The sequence below is a fragment of the Conger conger genome, chromosome 18, assembly GCF_963514075.1.
Source record: "Conger conger chromosome 18, fConCon1.1, whole genome shotgun sequence".
Taxonomy (NCBI): Eukaryota; Metazoa; Chordata; class Actinopteri; order Anguilliformes; family Congridae; genus Conger; species Conger conger.
Window position 1 is genome coordinate 2,744,659 of NC_083777.1, and position 20,342 is coordinate 2,765,000.

The following is a 20,342-nucleotide window of genomic DNA, read 5'->3' on the forward strand; positions in this document are numbered from 1 at the left end:
TGATGGGCAGGGTTTCTGCTGTCCTGGCTGTAGTAGGAAGCTCATTTCACAATTGCAGAACCAGAAAAAAACAAAAACAAGATGTGTAGGCACATGACTAGGAAGTACAGGCACATGACCTGGAAGTGTAGGCACGTGACCTGGAAGTGGAAGCTCATGACCTGGAAGTGGAAGCTCATGACCTGGAAGTGGAAGCTCATGACCTGGAAGTGGAAGCTCATGACCTGGAAGTACAGGCACATGACTTGGAAGTGTAGGCACATGACCTGGAAGTGTAGGCACATGACCTGGAAGTGTAGGCATATGATCTGGAAGTAGAAGCTCATGACCTGGAAGTGGAAGCTCATGACCTGGAAGTGCAGGCACGTGGGGAGAGAGGCCAGGCACCCAGAGGCAACAGAAGGAAGACGTCTGGTTGGTGTTTAGAGTCCGGTGTTTTTGAAGACAAACAGCTGTCCCTTTATTTCAACACACCAGACAAGTTCAGTAAATCACAGAAAGGTATATGTATCAAGTCTGGAAACCAGTCACAGTTGTGTTTAAAATTAATCCGTTTTAACTTGCGGTCTTAAAAACCTTTGGGGTTCCCTTCTCCCAAACTCCCTTCTGATGCACTCTTTATAGGCCCTGGGGGGCATTCCGCCATTTCACTGAGGGGGGGTACTGCCATTTCACTGAGGGGGGGTACTGCCATTTCACTGAGGGGGGGGGGGGGGGGTACTGCCATTTCACTGAGGGGGGGGTACTGCCATTTCACTGAGGGGGGGGTACTGCCATTTCACTGAGGGGGGGTACTGCCATTTCACTGAGGGGGAGTACTGCCATTTCACTGAGGGGGGGGTACTGCCATTTCACTGAGGGGGGGTACCGCCATTTCACTGAGTGGTGTAATGCCATTTCACTGAGGGGGGGGTACTGCCATTTCACTGAGGGGGGTACTGACATTTCACTGAGTGGTGTAATGCCATTTCACTGAGGGGGGGGACTGCCATTTCATTGAGTGGTGTAATGCCATTTCACTGAGGGGGGGGTACTGCCATTTCACTGAGGGGGGTACTGACATTTCACTGAGTGGTGTAATGCCATTTCACTGAGGGGGGGGACTGCCATTTCATTGAGGGGGGGGGTACTGCCATTTCACTGAGTGGTGTAATGCCATTTCATTGAGGGGGGCTGTGTAACCTGCAGCACCTGCTCCAATGGTGCTTCTCAGCCAGCCAGTCTGAGATAATAATTCATCTGAGACAAACAGTTTAATTAATTAATAATGGCCGTTCGCATCATCTATCATCGTTTGCTGCAATTAGTGAAATAGACGAAAGCGCTCCTCGGAATATTCAACAGGGAAACTCAAACTGAAGGCTTTCAGGACTGGGTGTGTGCACTGTTAAACATGGTGCTGAACGGGTTCAGATTGAATAAGAACTTTTGTGTACATCGCTTTGGATAAAAGTGTCTGCTAAATAAAATCTAATGTAATGTGATAAGCACACAAAAGGCTGTTGGAAAATAACCCCATATAAGTTGCTGGTTTAAAACTGTATTTGTAATGCATTGGGCTCATTCTGTTTTTTATAGCAGGGTGTATTAAATGGGTGCAGTTGTATGAGATATGCTGGAAATAGTAGATATATAATGATTATGGATAGAGTGTGGTAATAATTGTTGATTGTCATGTTGTTATTTTGAGGTCTGATCTCATCTGCCTATAGCTGATGGAACATCAAGGACCACATTAGAATAAAGTCCAGGACTGTTTGTGTTATCTTTTTCTTTACATACAAGTCTTTTTGATGTGTTTTAATTTTGTCAACTAAACTAAAATAAACAGCAGTTTGACATTTTAGGATACTTGGGGACTAGCTAAGCCATGGAAACCAAGACACCTCCCCTTCTAAAGGCTTTACACCCACCATGATTAATGCAAACACAGAACATCCAGAACAATTTAACTGCTTGTTAATGCAAATATTGAATCAACAAATCATGTGGCAGCAACTCAAGGCATAAAAGCATGTAGATGTGGTCAAGAGGTTCAGCTGTTTTTCAGACCAGATGTCAGAATAGGGAAATGTAATCTAAAGTGACCATGGAATGATTGTTAGTGCCAGACAGGGTGGTTTGAGTATCTCAAAAAAAAGGGATTTTCACACACAACAGTCTCTAGGAGTTTGCAGAGAATGGTGTAAAAAACAAAAAAAACATCCAGCGAGCAGCAGTTCTGCAGGCACGCATTGTTAATGAGAGAGGTCAGAGGAGAAGGACCCGACTGGTCAAAGCTGACAGGAAGGTGACAGTAACGCAAATAACCACACATTACAACAGTGGTATCCGGAATAGTATCTCTAAACACACAACACGTCAAACCTCTAGGTGGATAGGCTACGGCAGCAGAAGAGTTAATAAGTCTAAAAAATGGGTCTAATAAATACCTAATAAAGTGCTCACTGAGTGGATGTGTGTGCGTTCAGACAGTCTCAGCTGTGCATAAAAGTATGAGAAGGTGCTGCTGTCCATGGTCCTGTAGAGCTCCCAAGCTTTAGGAGACAGCAAGAAGCTCCACTGCTACCTAAAGAACAGCCACCTTCTCCACCTCCCCATCCCTGCTCCTCTGCTACCTAAAGAACAGCCACCTTCTCCACCTCCCCATCCCTGCTCCTCTGCTACCTAAAGAACAGCCACCTTCTCCACCTCCCCATCCCTGCTCCTCTGCTACCTAAAGAACAGCCACCTTCTCCACCTCCCCATCCCTGCTCCTCTGCTACCTAAAGAACAGCCACCTTCTCCACCTCCCCATCCCTGCTGCTCTGCTACCTAAAGAACAGCCACCTTCTCCACCTCCCCATCCCTGCTCCTCTGCTACCTAAAGAACAGCCACCAGAAGTCATCCTGCAAACTCACCCTGCTTTGTGGAACAGGCCCCAGACAAGAACAGGGATGGAGCCTCCTTATCCTGCACCCTGAGGAATGCTGGGAATGGAGGACATTTTTTTTTGTTTGCCCTTCAGCCCACCCTGACTGCGCTTTGGGGTCATATAAGAACTCGTTATCCAACCCTACTGATGGGCTAATAATAATGGAACTTTTTTAGACTAATGCTTCTTCAAAAGGAAAGGTTAAGGGAATATATTTCTAAAAAAACATCCTTGGGGAAATGGTGGATAAGGTGTTTTGTGGATTTTAAGGAAGGGATTACTTAAGTAAAACAAGCACTTAACGGAAATATTAAGCTTCCCCTTAAGGAACCCGTTAAGTAACACTTAAATGTAAAATAAGAAGGGTAACTCACTTAATTTTAAGCGATACTTAAGGATAAATGTAAGGGATACTTAACAGAAATGAACTGAGGGTGTTTTATGCAGCCTGGCACTGGGTTGGGCAGTGCAGACAGGGGGCCTCCTGTCTGTAGGGCAGCAGGCCAGCTACCCAGACGAGCGGCAGAGGGATCAGACTCAGCTGAGGAGGCAGCACCACTTGTTGCCTCCCTGGCAGATGGCGAAGCTGAACACAGCCTGCAGGTAGCCATTATGCCAAGGAGCCAGAACGCTGTGACTGAGACTGCCTGCAGAGTGGGCACCAATACCATCTCGCTCAAGCACTAGGGCAGGAACAGTTTTTTTGAACAAAATTGGCCGCAGAAATATTAATAGTAATTTGTTATTTAACTGACACTTTTGTTCAAAGTGACTTATATTTGATTAGACTAAGCAGGGGACAATCTCCCTTGGAGCAATGCAGGGTTAAGGGCCTTGCTCAATGGCCCAACAGCTGTGGGGATATTATCATAGCTACACCGGGGCTTGAACCACCAACCTTCCAGGTCCCAGTCATTAATGGCATTGTCATGTACCTTATTCATTTATATGTACTGAGCCGTAATTGAGCTCAAGCCGTAATTTCAGCTCAAGTTCAGTAAAACGTATTCAGGAACAGCCTATACAATGTTACAAATCCATTTTAAGGATAAATGTGCCACCGTTAGAAGACGTGGAAGGACAATATATGACATATCGAGTTAGCAAGTATACAGTAAAATGCCTTTGTTTTCATAATCTGGTGTAAGCAGATCGCACCCATTTAATGAAACAGACTCTCAGTGTCTCAACTGTACAGTTTACAAACAATTTTTAAAACAGCGAGGACATTCATATCGTATCAAAACCCGAGCAAACCCACGGTCTCTCATTACATTTCCGTGATGACGTCCAAACGGACGGAGACCTGCGCAATCCCCTCCGTCTTATCTACCGCTGCTTATTTCGCCTCAAAGACCGGATTTATTGCCCTCCAAATGTATTCTGATAAATAGTTTGTTTTATTGCATCAATTACCAGAGCGAACGGGAGGTCAAACGCGCACTGGTTTCCTGTACCGCGGAGAAGGAAGACCAGCTCCCACCCCGCCTCCCCCGAAGCCACAATTAACCGTCGCCAGGGACGCAAGATGAAATCACGGCCCTCCTGTTCAACAGGAATCCATTGTTCCCAATGGTAGAGGCACGGAGATATTACAGCGGCCGCCCGGAGCGATGGGCGGATATAACGCGGTCTCTAACGAGCGCGTAGCCAGACAGTGACCCCCATCAGCATTCATCATCGGCGCTGTCAGCGACGCGTCGCCCCCATCTTTCACACACCAATAATTTAATGCAAAAATCAATTAGCCCCTTATATGCGGCCACCGCGGAGGCAATTTACAAATTCGCTCGGCAGAATTCAGCGACAAATGTAGCGACTCAGCACAAAAGAAGTGAGCTAAGCAATCATCTTAAAAACTCAGACTTGGAGCAGCTCTCTGTGTCAGCCTTCTGTTGTTGTTACAGAAACGGACTTCTTTATTCCATTGCAGCTCTGTGTGTACATTCTCCATGAACTACAGAATGAAAGAGTCAAGCTATGTCATAATTCTGAACAAGCCTGTAGCCTAGTGGCTAAGGAGCTTGACTGGGACTTCACAATAGGATCTGCACAGCTCTTTGGCCCTTGAGCAAGGCCCTTCACCCTGCATTGCTCCAGGGGGGATTAGCCCCTGCCTAGTCTAATCAACTGTAAGTCACTTTAGATAAAAGTCTTAGCTAAATAACAAATTATTATGTCTTGTGCCATGTTGACCCTGTAAGGTTACTTCTGATACGAGTGGTGATTTACACACCAACTGTAAGTGCATTTTTAAAAGAAGAAGATCATTTTAAGAGTACATTCATGCCATGGTATGAGGCAAACCACAGGAAGCTGGTAGTGTTTTAAAAGTACTCGAGTTCTGAGGCAGCGACAGATCTCACGCCTCACAGATGAGGATACGAAGGTGGAGCCAGTCATTACGCTAACAAATTGAAGCCACTCAAGCAATGCTATTGACAGGGAAACAGTAGTGTTGTGGTAACAACAATAGGCCACATGCATCACAGAGTAACAAGGTGGCCACTTACGTTATGCTAATGACTGATAGCCTCTCAGGATAGAGACAGCATCTAATGTTTCACTAATGAGTAGCTATTTGAGCACCTTGGCATATTCAGCTTCTGTGAGCATCTCCTGTTCCATGTTTTGGGGACTCAGTGCTAGTAAGTTGTGATTTTATAAACTTCTGTTTGATGGCACGGTGTTTACCCCCGGAATGTGTCCAAAGACCTCAGCCGTGAAGACACAGGTTTAGTCTGCTCAACGTCCCCACTGCAGCTCGCATCCTGAATCCAAAATGGAGGAAAGAAAGAAAAAAAAAGGGGGGGTTTAACTAGGGCATTTACATTGTAATCCAATTCAATTTTATACACATCATTTTAGTTACTCTGATATTTTGATCACATATATAATCTTCAGTGAAATAAAAGAAACACTTATCAATTAATTCAATTTGAATTCATGTTAACATAATCACACATCATTGATATCATCTTAAAATGTATCAACTTAAAAACCTCTCTCAGTTTCAGATGTTTCAATTTCAGTGTTAGATGCCAACAAAAATAATATTGCAAGTTAGCTATGGATATGACCATTGACTAGTGGTGTATAAACAGTCTGACATTTTGGATTTAAATAATGAATATCTGTCATTCTTCTCAGTATTGAATCAGTTAAAATTCTCAAGGTTCAAAACCATGATGTGGAGTTGTGATTGAAATGACGGAAGGAGGGAGAGAGAGGGAGAGAGAGAGGGAGAAAGAGAGAGAGAGGGAGAGAGAGAGAGCGAGGGAGAGAGAGAGGGACAGAGAGAGAGGGAGAGAGAGAGAGAACGAGAGGGAGGGAGAGAGAGAGAGGGAGGGAGGGAGACAGAGAGCACTCCACTAACCCAAATGACATTATGGTTTTAAACAAAGCCACAATTATTGGCTGCAGCCTTTAGGCTCTGTTTACACATTTCAAAGCTTTTTTTCTCCCTGTTATGAATACATTCTTTCTTCTAGAAGAAATAAGGGGTCACATCAAAATTGTACCCTTTTTTCTATAAGAAATAAAATATGTCTTTGTTTAATGTATACAGATAAAATATGATATTCTATTTTCCTTGTAGACACATTCCTTCCCGGAGAAAAATAGAAACACGTACAGGAGGAATTGTTGGACATTTATTCATTTATATAGCATACATTCTTTCGGGTCATTTTGAAATGACAGAATAAAAATGTGAATTCTCTGTACGTTTTGTATGGTCCCTGCCTCTGAGATCTTATGGGGAGACCTGTGGGCCTTGGCAGATTGGATTTCCTCCCCAGAACAGGAAGAGGACAGTCCTAATTTCACATGATGGATCTGCCTGCCATGGAGGGACCATATGGGGGATAGATGCCTTCTCCCTCACCACAGAAAAAAGGGGAAGAGCTATTCATATTTATCACAAATCACCGCTTTATTAGAAAGGACAGGGAGATGGGTAGTCATGGTCCAATCACTCCTAAGTTAACAACAACAACAACAAAAACAACAACATCGCCAAAGGCAACAAAGAATTCCACATGAATAAACTATTCGATATATTGGATGAATGCATTTAGCATTCATATCTTACCTGAATGAAAAGAAGTATTGAACTAAAAAACAAGCAGCCTAAACTACCGGATGTACTATATGTTGTTACATCAATGTCTTATTGAAAAAAGTACTTTGTCAAATGCAGTATGTGTTGGTGTTGTTTCCACTGAAGTATAAAGGGCTGCTCCAGCTAACTCAGTAACCCTACTTTGTGGGTTTTACTCAGTGCAGTTATCTAGCTAACTCCCTAACTCTGCTTTGTGGGTTTTACTCAGTGCAGTTATCCAGCTAACTCACTAACTCTGCTTTATGGGTTTTACTCAGAGCAGTTATCCAGCTAAATCAGTAATCCTGCTTTGTGGGTTTTACTCAGAGCAGTTCTCCAGCTAACTCAGTAATCCTGCTTTGTGGGTTTTACTCAGTGCAGTTATCCAGCCAACTCAGTAAGAATTGCCTTCCCCAGGAGAACAGTCTCCACTATAAGATCAGACCTTCTGTATTGTAATCTGCATTAGTGCACATTAATGGAGAAATGTCCCCTCTCCAACCATGACTGAGTTTGTTCTGTTCATTTATTGGTGTTATTTTCAGCTGTAGAAAATGAGTACTTACACAGTCCAGAGAAGACTCTGTTCTCCTACAAGACAGGAAGTTGTTGAACTTCGATCTCTTCAGCCATCTACACAGAATCATACCATTAATATTTATTAATCAGATGAGACTGGGTAGAACTCATATAGTATGATAATAGGTTGTATTCAATCCTATGATGATTCAATGGAAAGCAAATCCAGTTCAATAATTATGTTTCATTGTTTGTTCTCGGCACAGAGCCGGGGCCTGTATCACACAGCATGATTACTGAGTCAGATAGATACCTGTAAAAGCCAGAACCCTCATAAAACTGGAACATGGTCTGAAGTAAAAAGAGCTGTTCCAGATTTTACTCAGAGGAGTTATCCAGCAAACTCAGTAATCCTGCTTTGTGTAGCAGGCCCCAGTACTTTAAATGTGTTATTTATGTAGATGATCCATCCACATTTTGAAGCAAATATTCCATTTCATTTGTTCTCACACACTTACACACACACAATTCATATGTTCACACACGCACCCATGCATGCGCATGCACACCCACCCACACATACACACACATACACACACACACACACACACACACACACACACACACACATTTTATTTTCTGCATCCCCAAGTTTACTATTCCCTTGTGCCTGAAAGTGTGTCTCCCTCACCTAAACCAGCTCTATACCAGTGATGGTGCTACACAGTGAAACGCCAAACTTGCCTGTAGAGATAGGGCGTTGAGACAAACAGAACAGCCAATAAGAGCAGGAGCACTGCTGCGGCTAGAAGAGCTGCCAATGAGACAGGAAGAGGAAGTCTTTCATTAAAAATTAAACACCCTTTTCAGCCAAAGTAAACACAGCTGTACAAATGAAAGAGGTACCCCCCTCCGAAAATGTGCTCACCGCGTATCCAATACTCTGAATCGATTGAGAGAACTTCTCCTTTCTAAGTCTGCTTCCCACTAAGCGGATAGCCTCAGCCGCTAAATGAATCTGAAGTTACTGTAGTGTGGCTGTGTTTTTATTGGCTGACTGCTTAAAGCCCAAGGTCAGCTGTTTTCAGGGGAAAGTGAGTGAATGTGACAGGAACCCAAAACTGAGTTTGCATGAAAAAGTCCCCTCATCTGCCCCATCCTCTGAAGCTTGTGTCTCACACAATGGGCAGTGCATGCTGGGAATAGTGGCTATCTCAGCATCACAAGCGTGGTCTCTGGCCTCATGATGGTGCTCCTTCCAGTTGCTTATTTTTCACCTCCTATCTCCTTTCCTCGCTCCTTTTCCTACTCCTCGCTCCATCCATCAGGAGAGACCAGAAAAACAGGCAAGAAAAAGAGGTGAAGACGGGGAAATCGAGAACACGTGAATTAGGCGAACGCAACGTCCTTGCTCCTTCAAACATCAGTCTGAAGCCACGTCAGTTACTGTGGCAGATGTGGAGAGGTGGATCCACAGGTCAGTTACTGACATGGCAGATGTGTGGCAGATGGGGAGAGGTGGACCCACAGGTCAGTTACTGACATGGCAGATGTGTGGCAGATGGGGAGAGGTGGATCCACAGGTCAGTTACTGACATGGCAGATGTGTGGCAGATGGGGAGAGGTGGACCCACAGGTCAGTTACTGACATGGCAGATGTGTGGCAGATGGGGAGAGGTGGACCCACAGGTCAGTTACTGACATGGCAGATGTGTGGCAGATGGGGAGAGGTGGATCCACAGGTCAGTTACTGACATGGCAGATGTGTGGCAGATGGGGAGAGGTGGACCCACAGGTCAGTTACTGACATGGCAGATGTGTGGCAGATGGGGAGAGGTGGACCCACAGGTCAGTTACTGACATGGCAGATGTGTGGCAGATGGGGAGAGGTGGACCCACAGGTCAGTTACTGACATGGCAGATGTGTGGCAGATGGGGAGAGGTGGACCCACAGGTCAGTTACTGACATGGCAGATGTGTGGCAGATGGGGAGAGGTGGACCCACAGGTCAGTTACTGACATGGCAGATGTGTGGCAGGTGGGGAGAGGTGGACCCACAGGTCAGTTACTGACATGGCAGATGTGTGGCAGGTGGGAAGAGGTGGATCCACAGGTCAGTTACTGTGGCAGATGTGTGGCAGATGGGGAGAGGTGGACCCATAGGTCAGTTACTGACATGGCAGATGTGTGGCAGATGGGGAGAGGTGGATCCACAGGTCCATCATTTATACGTCACACTTTCCAAAGGAATACTTCTGCAAAGAATGCGCTCATGCCTCCTTGCTCAAAGAAGAAGAACTCAGCTCTTCCTAAAAAGCATTCCTGATTTCATGCATGTCATGGTGTCAGACGAAATAACCAGACATGAAGTCCCAAATCAGAAGGCCATACATTATTAACCTGAATATCTATGCAACATTTCACCAATCAGTTTATGTGCATTCCTCTGTGGAGACTTTCTAAATCAACCTATAGGCCAGCGGAGGATGGGCATCCCCCTCTAGCAGGGTTCCTCCTGAGATTTCTTCACAGTGTGGAGTTTTTTCACTCCACTGTTTGAGGGTTTTTCTCCCACTAGGGAGTTGTTTACCTCACGTGCTATCTGGGGGCTTAGGGCTGGTATTGTTACTATGTAAAGCGTATTTGTGACCTTCCTCTGTTAAAAGCGCTATACAAATGACGTTCAATTGAATTGAATGTTTTAGACCTTAAATATCAGTGCTAAAATAATTTGTTGTGCAGCACCAACCGACCACATCCTGCAAAAAGAGGATAGACAGTCTAGACAGGACAGCAAAGAACAGCAGAGAACTAGAGACAGGGCAGCACAGCAGAGAACTGGAGACAGGACAGCAAAGAACAGCAGAGAACTGGAGACAGGGCAGCACAGCAGAGAACTGGAGACAGGGCAGCACAGCAGAGAACTGGAGACAGGGCAGCACAGCAGAGAACTGGAGACAGGGCAGCACAGCAGAGAACTAGAGACAGGGCAGCACAGCAGAGAACTGGAGACAGGGCAGCACAGCAGAGAACTGGAGACAGGGCAGCACAGCAGAGAACTGGAGACAGGGCAGCACAGCAGAGAACTGGAGACAGGACAGCAAAGAACAGCAGAGAACTGGAGACAGGGCAGCACAGCAGAGAACTAGAGACAGGGCAGCACAGCAGAGAACTAGAGACAGGGCAGCACAGCAAAGATGATGAAAGGAGGACATTATTTTTAAAACAGTAATAGCTGTTCATACAAGCTTGCACAGGTGTGTTCGGCCACACTGATAGGGTAAGAAAGGAAAACAGCGAGGGCAAACATAAAGACTTCACCATGGAGACAGTGCGCACCTGCTCGACTGTACCATTAACCCATTTTATTCACAGCATCTGAGTAATCTTCAGAGAACTGGGCTGTTACATGGAGTAATGGGGTCGATGATTTATTATTAAACCTAAATACATAGGTGTTCTCTTTTGACTATTGTGAGTTCTCATTTCAGCCAAAAGCAGTTATTTTGTTGACAACTTTTTAATAATAATGATCATTTCTAGCATTTACAGTGTGTAGCACTTTTTCTCACACTCAAAGCACTTTACAGTGACGAGGGGGAAACTCGTCCACCATGAATGTGCAGCACCCAGCCGGGTGATGCAATGGCAGCCATTTTGTGCCAGAATGCTCAGCACACACCAGCTGAGGTGAAGAGAGAGAGGACTATATTATAGCCAATGAAAATGATTATTGGTCAATTATTGATCAAGTGGTAACAGGAGTGCAATTAGGAATTCTGGGCCCTGCTCCAGGCCCCCCTTTTTAAATAAAACATTTGGGCCCCCACGCAAAATGTTGGCCACTAGAATCATCACCATCTTTCACTCCACAAGTGAAGGCCCAGCATAGTCTGCTTGTCTCCATCCAAGTGGTTTAGGTGCAAAAGGTTGGCAAAGGTTGGCAGCTGAGTTTATAAAACAAACGGCATATATTTCTTGTTTTACATGGGTACTATGTTTATGTATTATGTGTGCCTGAGCCTATCTCACTGAAAGGAATTCATCCAGGAATGGCCATCAACCAATAGCCTCAACCAATCATGTTTCAGATACACACGTTGCCCAATCATATTACAGAACCATCTGAAAATAACATTGCAAACTGCATCTGTCCCCCAATCACATACAACCCCTGCTCCTCACAGCCACTCACAGTGAAGCATAGAGTCACTGCTCCCTCCTCTCACTGAGCTCAGACCCCGCAGTACGGCCATGTCGGGAGTAATGGCCGGCTGGTCCTAAAAGGCTGACCTGCAACATAATCTACGGCCTGTAAGTACAGCCACATTATGGGAAAAGGGCTCTCAGCGAGCCTCGCCATTACCGCCTATTCCCCGAGGCTCCTTAATGTATCTTCCACAATCCCCACCCCTGCAGCAAAACAAACAGAAAGCTTTTATTTTAGCTGTTTTCAGGACAAAATCTGCTAATCTAGTCAATATTCAGGCCTCCTCCGGGGACTCCCGCCGGCCAGGCCTTGGCACGGCTTTACAGCAGTGGAGACGCTGCCTCTGCCTGATTCAATTAGGAGCTGGGCTGGGTCACAGCTCGCTTACACAGGCTGGAGCCCTGCACAGAGCAGCTCTCTTCTGTTTGAAATTATTATTGTTATTGTTATTATTATTATTATTATTATTATTAGTAGCAGTAGCAGTAGTAGCAGTAGCAGTAGCAGTAGTAGTAGTAGCAGCAGTAGCAGTAGTAGTAGCAGTAGCAGTAGTAGTAGTAGCAGCAGTAGCAGTAGTAGTAGCAGTAGCAGTAGCAGTAGTAGCAGTAGTAGTAGTAGTAGTAGTAGCAGCAGTAGTAGTAGTAGTAGCAGTAGTAGCAGTAGTAGTAGCAGTAGCAGTAGCAGTAGCAGCAGTAGCAGTAGCAGTAGTAGTAGCAGTAGCAGTAGCAGTAGTAGCAGCAGTAGCAGTAGTAGTAGTAGTAGCAGTAGCAGTAGTAGCAGTAGTAGTAGTAGTAGTAGCAGCAGTAGTAGTAGTAGTAGTAGCAGTAGTAGTAGCAGTAGTAGTAACAGTAGAAGTACCTGACTCCTGACTCCTGTACCTGACCATGATAGTTTAAAAATAGTCTGTATCGTAAGACAACGTAAGAGCTAAGGAAAAACAATATGTTGACATAATGAAAATAAAGTAGTTTAAAATAATATAATAATAATATAATAAATAATAAATCAAATAAGAGCAACTGCATTCTGTCATAACTATTATATAATCATTATGGTTCCCTTCATTGCATTACACATGCTAAGCTTAAAGTCATATTCATAAAAATCTGTAAATAAAATCAATAAAAAACATTAAAAATCCAGTTTTATTCCTGTGGAAAAAATCGGTCATATGTCACAATGTTGTCTGTATGCTTTTAATTAATGCCAATTAAAATGTTTGTTTGGGTTCCTTTGTCAAAGGTCCTCGGCCTACTACAGCAATAACAGCTGCCAGGTTAGCAACAATAATGAAATCTGACAATCAGTCCAACTTACAAAACCTTATCGTGTGCATTTACTGATGAATCAAAGTTCTAGGGAAATTCTAAATTATTATCCACTCAAAAGTAAATACACCTCCAGCCCCCACGGTATCTTACTTCTTAAGTGCTTTGGCCGTGTCCCAAATGGGATTGGACAGGAGTATAATGGTGCCTCTCAATGAATGAGTCAAGGTTCGGGTAATGCCAGGCCCTAGATTTTCCCATTTCCCCCCGAATGTGGAACAGTTTCCTGTTCCTGTCAGCTCCACCGCTCGGCTGCACACCCTCAATGCATCATGGGATACGGTGATTAATCACTTCCTGTACACTCCACTTATAATTTCTCACTTTTGCAGATGACTTTTACTGGAACACACACAAGCATCGAGATGCATACATGCCGTTACACACACACAGTCACTGTTAAACTGTCATGTGTCAGCGTGTTTGTTGTTACCTAGTTCACCTGCACTAACTGTAAGGCTGTTCATTACACATCAAACATTTCCAGCAGAAAACCCCTCTGTTGCAATTGCTCCTGGATTGTTGTTTTTGGCTCATTTTTAAAATTCCACACACATCAGCATTCTCTTCCTGGTTTTAGTATCTAAAAAACCCCACAAACATTAGCAATGGGCGGTGACATGAAAAGTCCCTAATACCCCCAGAGCACAGTCCCCCCCCCCCCCCCCCCCCCGCCTCCTGTGGTCAGCTCTCTGTGTTTTAACATCATCAGCAACGTCATCCGATAAGTATGCAAAAACATACGTCATGTCACAAGGGAAATAGTTTTACAACAGCTGGGAAAAACAGACCATAAAATACGCCTACTTGGGTTACATGAAAAGCTGAAAAACAGAAATAAGCGTGTGGGCCTTTAATAATTGTGCAGGTATCAGCGGGAGGAAAATGCTGCTGTCCAGACAGAGTGTGTTGAGTGATGCTGTAAAGCTGCAGCTCTGAGCACCAGTTGGACCGGTCACTTCCGTACTCCGAGCACGGAGCCACAATTCTGCAGTAACGAGAACCTGACACAACTTTCCTGTGAACTGCGAAAGGGCCTGTTCCAGAATCTTACCGCATTAATTATTTACTACATTCGGAAATTACATTTCCAATGAAGAGTTTTATTTGTCAGCATTTTTTAAAATACCCACCTTGTGCTTGTTTGTGTGAACAGTGAAGTATTTAGTGCAAAGTTTTCAATGTGACTTATTCTCTGTGTTTTAATGTCTTTCAGCTTGACCTGGTTTACTTTATGAGGAGTTCACTAGTGTCCAGACTCTGCGTGAAACAGGGTACTGTAATTTAGAGGATTTAGAGCCTTTATATTGTGAAAAGGTTCAGGCCTTTTCTTGAAGAAGAAAAAAACTGTACTCACGTAAGTAGCTGTTGATTGGTTCCTTGTCTATGGTCCGAACACAGGTGATGTTGTCAGGGTAACCTGAAAGCTGGACCCGTACGGAGTAATGTCCTGATTGGCCGTACAGCTGGCTCCACCTGGGGTAGCACAGCACGTATAATAAACAATAAGGTGACACGCAGGGATCTGCTCATAACTTTGTGCAGTGTTGTGTCTCCCATCTATGATTCATATTCACCTTCATGTGACCTCCCGGGAGGTTCCCCAGGGGCCCGACAGCAGCTATAGCCCTGCTCATTAATCTACAGGAAGCCTGTGGGGGGCACACTGGGCAGCTGCGCCATACTTCAAAAGTGACTTCCTGTTTTAGGAACATAACATCCCTCTTCAAGGGCTTTTACCATCACACACATCACCACTGTCTTGTGTGCTTGGGTTATGGCCCGAGGAATCTCGGAAGCACGGCAGTGACACCTAGTGGCAGAGAGCGGTATCTGCACGGCTCGCGTCTCAGGTTTCATCTGCCCAAAAGGAGCATTAGGAAGACCTTATTGATCGACCGGCGAAAGACATATAACGCTATCACTTAGAGGGTCTTTTTAAGGTTGGGAGAGGAGGGGGCGGTTGGATCAATGGGGGCTAGGTCTGGTGAGGGACCTCCCCATTGATCCAAGGGAACCATCTTCTCCATCTGCGGACCAGGAGAACAAGCTCGCCTGGTGAAACGCGATGCCTTCCTGTTCGTTTAAAGATGACCCCAAATGAAATCTACGCGCCCTAATGCCTCGCCCGCTCCGATTGTTTATAAATACAGAGACGGAGTCGCCCTCCTGAGAGAGCAGGAGAAGGCTGCCGGCCCTGTTGCTATGAACTCTTTAATGGCCCTTTTTATCATTATTGGAGTGTCAGCTCTTATTAACCCCGCAAGAAAATGAAATCGATATCCCAGCGCAGTGGGGTATCGTTCTGGAACAAAGCAGGTCACAATACCCCCACCCTGCCCCTCCCCAACCCCCGACCTGCAATAAATAGTCTGGGAAATTCTACATGCCATCACTCACTGACTGAGACCCTCCACATTTCACATTTTCTGTTTATTACCTCAAAATGAGAGCAGATGACTCACACACTTTCACTCACTCGCAATGCTTACTCACAGTTTAATTAAATAAAATATGCATTAAATTAATTACATCTACATTTTGTTTCCTATTCTGCCTAATGTTTTCTGTGTGATGAAAACTTAATGATGAAATGCAACTCTAAATTAATATTATTTCATTTGCTTTGTTTTGTCTTGTATTAAATCAACAGTGTATTTATGTCCAAAGCAGTATTCTAATCGGTCAGCCTCACAGCCCAACATTTTCCTTTAAAAGAAAGTGCATAATTTCAAGATGCAGATTCTCCATAGACATACACACTTATCAGCAAACAAATGGCTTGTTATATTGATACGTTTTATTTTATTTAATTTTAGAACGATGAATTCTCCTCTTCGAACCTTAAATTATGAACCTAAAATGTAAAAATAGGAAGGGTTGTAGTCTATACGTCACCTGCAGGGGGCACTGTCCCCTGTGTCAGTCTCCACAGAGAGAGTCAAGGTGAAACGGGTGCTCAGGGGGACGGACGCGTTGCTGGGGCCGTCTGAGAGGATGAGCAGGGGCTGGAACAGGCACTGGGAGAGAAACATACCCGCTTCAGGAATATGACCATTCACCATTACGTTACATTACATTATTGGCATTTGGCAGAAGCGTCTATCCAGAGCGACGTACAGTTGATTAGACTAAGCAGGAGACAATCCTCCCCTGGAGCAATGCAGGGTTAAGGGCCTTGCTCAAGGGCCCAACGGCTGTGCGGCTCTTATTGTGGCTACACCGGGATTAGAACCACCGACCTTGTGGGTCACAGTCATTCACTTTAACCACTACACTACAGGCCGCCCCATCATTCATCACAGAACCCACCCAAATGTGTCTGTGGATCACATAGCACACCAGCTTTTCATTTCAGCAATTTATAATAATATAATAATGCTTTCATCCAAAGTGATTTACAAGTTAATTAGACTAAGCAGGGGACAATACCCCCTGAAGCGATGTGGGGGCCTTGCTCAAGGGCCCAAAAGCTGCCCTGATCTTATTGTGGCTAGACTGGGGCTAGGACCACCAACATTCTGTGTCTTAATCATGTACTTAATGTACATTAAGATGGACTGTTAGCGGCTAGCTGGATTCAGTGTGCATTAGGATGGACAATTTCAGATTAGGACAGATTAGACCCATACCTAGTTCTATTATCCCTAGTGCCCAGACTAGTAGGGTGGCCTGTAGCGTAGTGGTTAAGGTAAATGACTGGGACACGCAAGGTTGTGGTTCTAATCCCGATGTAGCCACAACAAGATCTGCACAGCCGTTGGACCCTTGTGCAAGGCCTTTAACCCTGCACTGCTCCAGGGGAGGATTGCCTGCTGCTTAGTCTAATCAACTGGACGTTGCTCTGGGTAAGAGCATCTGCCACATGCCAATAATGTAATCTAGTGTAGACTAAATTCCATTTTAAATAGCGATTCTCCATACAAAACTATATTTATTCCAGGGCAAATCTTAATATCTGTCTGTGACACCCGCCCTATATGTCATTGATAGCGCAGGAATAGTGCTGAATATTTGTAGGCAATTTAGCTAGTGTTAGTGGTCTATTATTGTTAGATAAGCAAACACTTACACTCACCGACCACTTTATTAGGAACATTTTTACTTTATTACCTACGTATTCAAGTGATTATCTAATCAGCCAGGGGCGCTGCATACAATTGTAATGCATACAATCTTGTAGATACAGGTCTGGAGGTCCAGTTAATGTTCACATCAACCATCAGAATGGGGGAAAAAATTTGATCTTAGTGACTTTGACCGTGGAATGATTGTTGGTGGCAGGCAGGGTGGTTTGAGTATCTCAGAAACTGCTGATCTCCTGGGATTTTCACGCACACTAGTCTCTAGAGTTTGCAGAGAATGGTGCAAAAAACAAAAATAAATCCAGTGAACATCAGTTCTGCAGACAGAAACGTCTTGTTAATGAGAGACGTCAGAGGAGAATGGCCAGACTGGTCAAAGCTGGGAGGAAGGTGACAGTAACGCAAATAACCACACAGTGAGTTTATTTGCATAACTCTAAGTGGATAGGCTACAGCAGTAGAGGTCTAAGAAATAAGCCTAATACCTAATAAAGTGCTCACTGAATGTATATTCAGGGTAAATTTGCATGTTTACATACTGCACGCATCATTTCCATATAATTTCACTGCTTGTAAATGGGCAGAGAAAGAGTGGTGTTTCCATTTGACTAGATTACAGTGAAATGTAGGGTTTTAGTATCGGTTACCGTGATAGAAGTAGTTTAATGAATATTCTCTCCCCTACATTCCTCCGATTTGAGCGGCTTCCGACTGATGGCGGGTTTCGCTCGATCCCACCGTGGTATAGGTTACATATCAGGGCTTTTCCTGTCCTTGAGTGGAAATGTAAACGGATAGGCACAGGCCTGACGGGAGACAGGAAACGTTTTTATTTTCCTATTCAACCCGACATGAGCGGTCCGTTCTCGCGCAGACGAAATAATCATTATAACGGCTGACCGGAGCCTGTGTGACGCTGGGCGACGGGCCGCTTCGCAGCCCCTGCTGCAGTGCCGGTGATAAAAGATGTTTAATACCTTATAGCAGTGATCGGAGATGTAGGAAACTTTGATGCCAGACTTCAGGTCGTTGTTCACTGTCAGCAATGCCTGGTCCATTTTTAAAGCCCTCACTATGAAGAAAAACATCCACTGAAACTATGCAAACAATGCCATTTCTGATATTCAACTATTGTCAAATTAAAGATCAGATAGAGCTCTACCAATAACAGTTCTGAAAGTTTTTAACTGACTGCACGCTACAGTAAATGTGACATGTTTTATCTTTAAATCTTAAATTACAATCTATTATCGTACTACAGAAACTAGACTGTTTCACAAATCTTGAGTTTCAGATTTTAAAGTGACAGGAAGGCTGCTAAGGATTATCAACTTGGTGAGCCACCAAACAGTTTTACACTAGTGTTTTGGTGTAAGTCAAAATAATTTTATATTTTATATATTTTAATGTAAATGTAAGAGACTGAACACAACTATGCTTTCTATATGTAGTTTGAATAAGAATAATAATGGTTCCTATGGGTTATCCATCACTGTTTCCATATTAAATCCTTGTTCCATTATAATATTCTCACAAACTGGTTGAACTTAAAATGAGGAGACCAGGCCATTCAGCCCAGCAATGCTTGCCTTTCCTCACCACTAAAGCACACCTACTGCTTAGTGGAATCCATTATGATAACATTTCTTGCTGAACTGACAACTTTCCTTCCTTTCCGAAAGAGTTGAATCACTTAGTATATGGAACAACTATGCTGTCTATTTATGTACAGTACTTGTACTGTAAAGTTTGTTGCTATAAAGAATAAACATAACAATGATTAAAAACAGTCGTAAAGTACTTGCCAGCATTTGGATTTCCTTGTAGTCCCCTTGCAAGAAGAAGGAGGAACAGTATCTGTGTGATGAGTACAGACTCCATTCTCAATGTGAAGTAATTTCCATGCAGGCAGACTTTACAGCGCATATAAAAGTGATCGAAGGTCAAAGGGGAGAAGGAATATCCTTGTGTTTATTGTGACTGTGTGATATTCTGTATTGAGCAAATATACTGTGTATACTTTAGTGTGGAAATTAATATACGCACATACTGTATATTATTGTTTGTGCATTGCCAGTCAGGGGAGCCAATCATTCTGGAGCCCACTGGTAAATGGTTGGCATTCATATTGCGCCTTTATCCAAAGTGCTGTACAATTGATGCTTGTCACCCATTCACACACCAATGGCGATTGGCTGCCATGGAAGGCACCAACCAGCATACAGTATATGTATTATATAATCAGAATTTCTTGCCATATCTTAAAATGAATATGTTGAGCTACATCAAATTGAAGTGAAACAATTCATTGAGCTAAGTAAGAGGATTGAGTATTGCTCGATATGCAATATGAAACCTATGCTATTACATATTGTGAAATTGTCTGGGGTAGTTGTAGTTAGTGTGGTCATTAGCGGTTTATATTATATTACATGGTACATTTTACATAAGATGGTATGAGGTAATGGATAATGGTATGAGGTTAGTCAAATAATACATGAGGTTAGTCAAATAATACAATTATGCATATGTTTTAGGCAGAAAGAATTTAGAATAAGTTGCTATTATACAGAATTGAATAAAACATATACATGATATTCCATATGAGTTATGAAATGCGCTCTTTTGATGTAAGCAAGTAAATATTCATAATTTGTATGTTTAAATTATTTATCATGATTTCATATTTAATCCAGAGATTCTTAGAGTTTTACTGGTCATTCTTCAACACAGCATCACAATTCACAATATAAACACCACAAAGTTATTTCAAGTCATTTAATTCACATTATAAGTGCAGTGTGTGTCTCTTGGCTGATAATGCTAATCCTGAAACAACTAAAGACTTGGTCACCAGGCGTTTTCACCTGCCAGCCGCTCCAAGTAACCCAAGGATCACAGTTTAAGAAGCGCAGAGATTGGTTATGTCTTGCGGTCACCAAGTCTCAAAAAGAACCATAAAATAGCACCTCCATACCAACAAACTCTTTGGAAGGGTGACACAAAGACAGGCCTTACTGAGTATAATAAACAAAACCAAGCTTCTTGAGTTTGCCAAACCTCATGGAATTATGACTCATCAGTCACAATAACTTTTCATGTAATGTTGTACATTTCATGCACCATGCACTTAGTCTGTCCTACATAGCGTTCATTCTTATCCATTTGTGCTCTGTAGTCTGG

General features: G+C 43.6%; 1 protein-coding gene across 1 annotated transcript in view; it reads right to left on the reverse strand.

The window, feature by feature from the left end:
• The window catches only part of si:dkey-192p21.6 (uncharacterized protein LOC565246 homolog), a 59,390-nt gene extending 41,143 nt beyond the window's left edge, over positions 1-18,247 (reverse strand). The window contains exons 1-6 of the mRNA XM_061228671.1: positions 18,137-18,247; positions 15,973-16,094; positions 14,432-14,550; positions 8,281-8,350; positions 7,584-7,650; positions 5,610-5,686 (exon numbers count right to left, since the gene is read on the reverse strand). Of these exons, the coding sequence (XP_061084655.1) occupies positions 5,610-5,686; positions 7,584-7,650; positions 8,281-8,350; positions 14,432-14,550; positions 15,973-16,094; positions 18,137-18,247 (566 nt within the window). The remainder of the gene's footprint in view (positions 1-5,609; positions 5,687-7,583; positions 7,651-8,280; positions 8,351-14,431; positions 14,551-15,972; positions 16,095-18,136) is intronic.
• Between the last annotated feature and the right edge of the window lie 2,095 nt (positions 18,248-20,342).